The sequence below is a fragment of the Eurypyga helias genome, unplaced genomic scaffold (genome assembly GCF_000690775.1).
Source record: "Eurypyga helias isolate BGI_N326 unplaced genomic scaffold, ASM69077v1 Scaffold48478, whole genome shotgun sequence".
Lineage (NCBI taxonomy): Eukaryota > Metazoa > Chordata > Aves > Eurypygiformes > Eurypygidae > Eurypyga > Eurypyga helias.
The window spans coordinates 1-1699 of record NW_010267206.1 but is presented as its reverse complement, the minus strand read 5'-3'; the positions used below and the strand labels follow the sequence as shown (position 1 = coordinate 1699).

Sequence of the window (1699 nt, the reverse complement as noted above, 5' to 3'; positions counted from 1 at the left end):
TAATGTTTATATAAATATATTTAGTTACGAGGTATCGCATAATATGCTACAAGAAGCACCCCCATTAACCAGAACCTAGTCTAAGCTCTGCAGTACAAACACTGAGGAACCTGGCGTCCAGTGCTCTGTTCCGCTGAAAACAACGCCCTGATGAGCAATGGCATTTAAATGGGTCCTCTGCACTTAGGAACAATTGAAGTGTTATTAAATACAGCCTTAGCAAAAACACTGAGGGCTGTCCACGGGCAAGTATGTACAAAGACCATGATTAAGTGGATATTCTAAAGGGAGCCCACTAACACTGTGCCAGATGGCCAAACCTTCACGCCACTACTCCAGCCACGTGACTTGAGGGGTCAGATGTGGGTAACAACATCTTACCTGGAAAGAACGAAGATGACCAGCTACTTTTACGTAAGTTCCTGGAGGCACCACAACATTCTCACCACCTGCCTCCTAACAGCGAGGAAAAGGAGAAAGGAAGGTTCTGCTCATCCAGTTTCCATTTCTCAATTATCACAGTAAATTACTTAGGAAAGGAGGCTTACACAAACAGCATGCACTCCTACATCCAGTAAGAGCAGCTGAGTAAACACAACCGCAAATTAAAAAGAGAAAAAAACCCCAGTCATTTGAAAACACTGCGCACTTGACAGCATTCAAAGCCAGCTGTCTGCTCTGCTGTCTCTGTCCACGCCCGAGGTTTTCACAGAGCAACAAGAGAAAAAACCTTCAAATTGTAAAAAAAGAGACGTTCAACCATGTAACCTGGCTAGGGGAATCAGAGCAGTCCAGAACCTTTTTGAAGTTATGATAAACTTGCAGTTAAGCAAACAGGAGGTCTGCATAACTACTCTCCCAAAGTTGTTCAACTGAACTCAGCTGTTTGCCTTCAAATCTAAGTTACAGTAACATGGGCTAGCTTTAAAGGCCTGCTGTACCAGCAGTGACAACTGACAGCACTTCAAGAGGCATGCATCAGAAGACAACAGCATTCATCAGTACATGTCCTTTGTCTCAACCACTGTGCCACACAGAAAAATGGCTGTTCACTTCCCCCTCCCCTTGTGTTTCTCTATACAAAGGTACTGAGCATGTACCTCTCAGCTCAGTTATGAAGTGATGGTTAAGCTTCAGCAGCTAAATTAAAAAATCAGAGTGATTCAGTGTAGAACCACATATAAATGACAAACACGAGTCACACACAGCACCAGTGATGTCAGCTACAGCAGCATCTTCCTTAGCTTTCAGAGGCATGCTATTCCTGAAACACTTTTCGGAACAGCCATGCCTTTCTGTTAAGTCTTCACCACTCCCGAGAGCTTTTAAAGAAGCCCATCCTTAACGAATGCGGTGCTTACATCAGTATCAACCCACTGCCTGACGTCCATCGGGGCTGCCGTCATGTCGTCCACTTTGTAGAGAATGTTTGTCGGTGCTTTCTCAGCATGCCGAATTATCCCCATAATGGTGACCTGCGTCGCAAGAGGGAAGACCTCACCTGAGAAGGCCCCGGGGAACGAGCGTGTTGTACCTGCGCTGGGTGCTCTGCCCCGGTGCCCACCTGGGAGATCTCCACGTCGCGGATCCGGAAGGTCTCATCGACCTGCTCGGCTGCCAGCAGCTGCGACACGGTGCAGGGCACGATGTTCTGCGAGCGGATTCTCTGCAACGGACGGCGGGGCCGTCAGCACCGCCG

At 47.5% G+C, this 1699-nt stretch overlaps 1 protein-coding gene across 1 annotated transcript; it reads right to left on the bottom strand.

Annotated features, from left to right (window-relative positions):
* Positions 1-381: 381 nt before the first annotated feature.
* On the bottom strand, positions 382-1666 carry LOC104513844 (replication protein A 32 kDa subunit-like; the record flags this gene model as incomplete). The annotated part of the gene is made up of 3 exons (XM_010157328.1): positions 382-456; positions 1362-1475; positions 1565-1666. Coding segments are annotated over 3 exons (291 nt in total), but the record flags the coding sequence as incomplete, so codon positions are not given.
* Between the last annotated feature and the right edge of the window lie 33 nt (positions 1667-1699).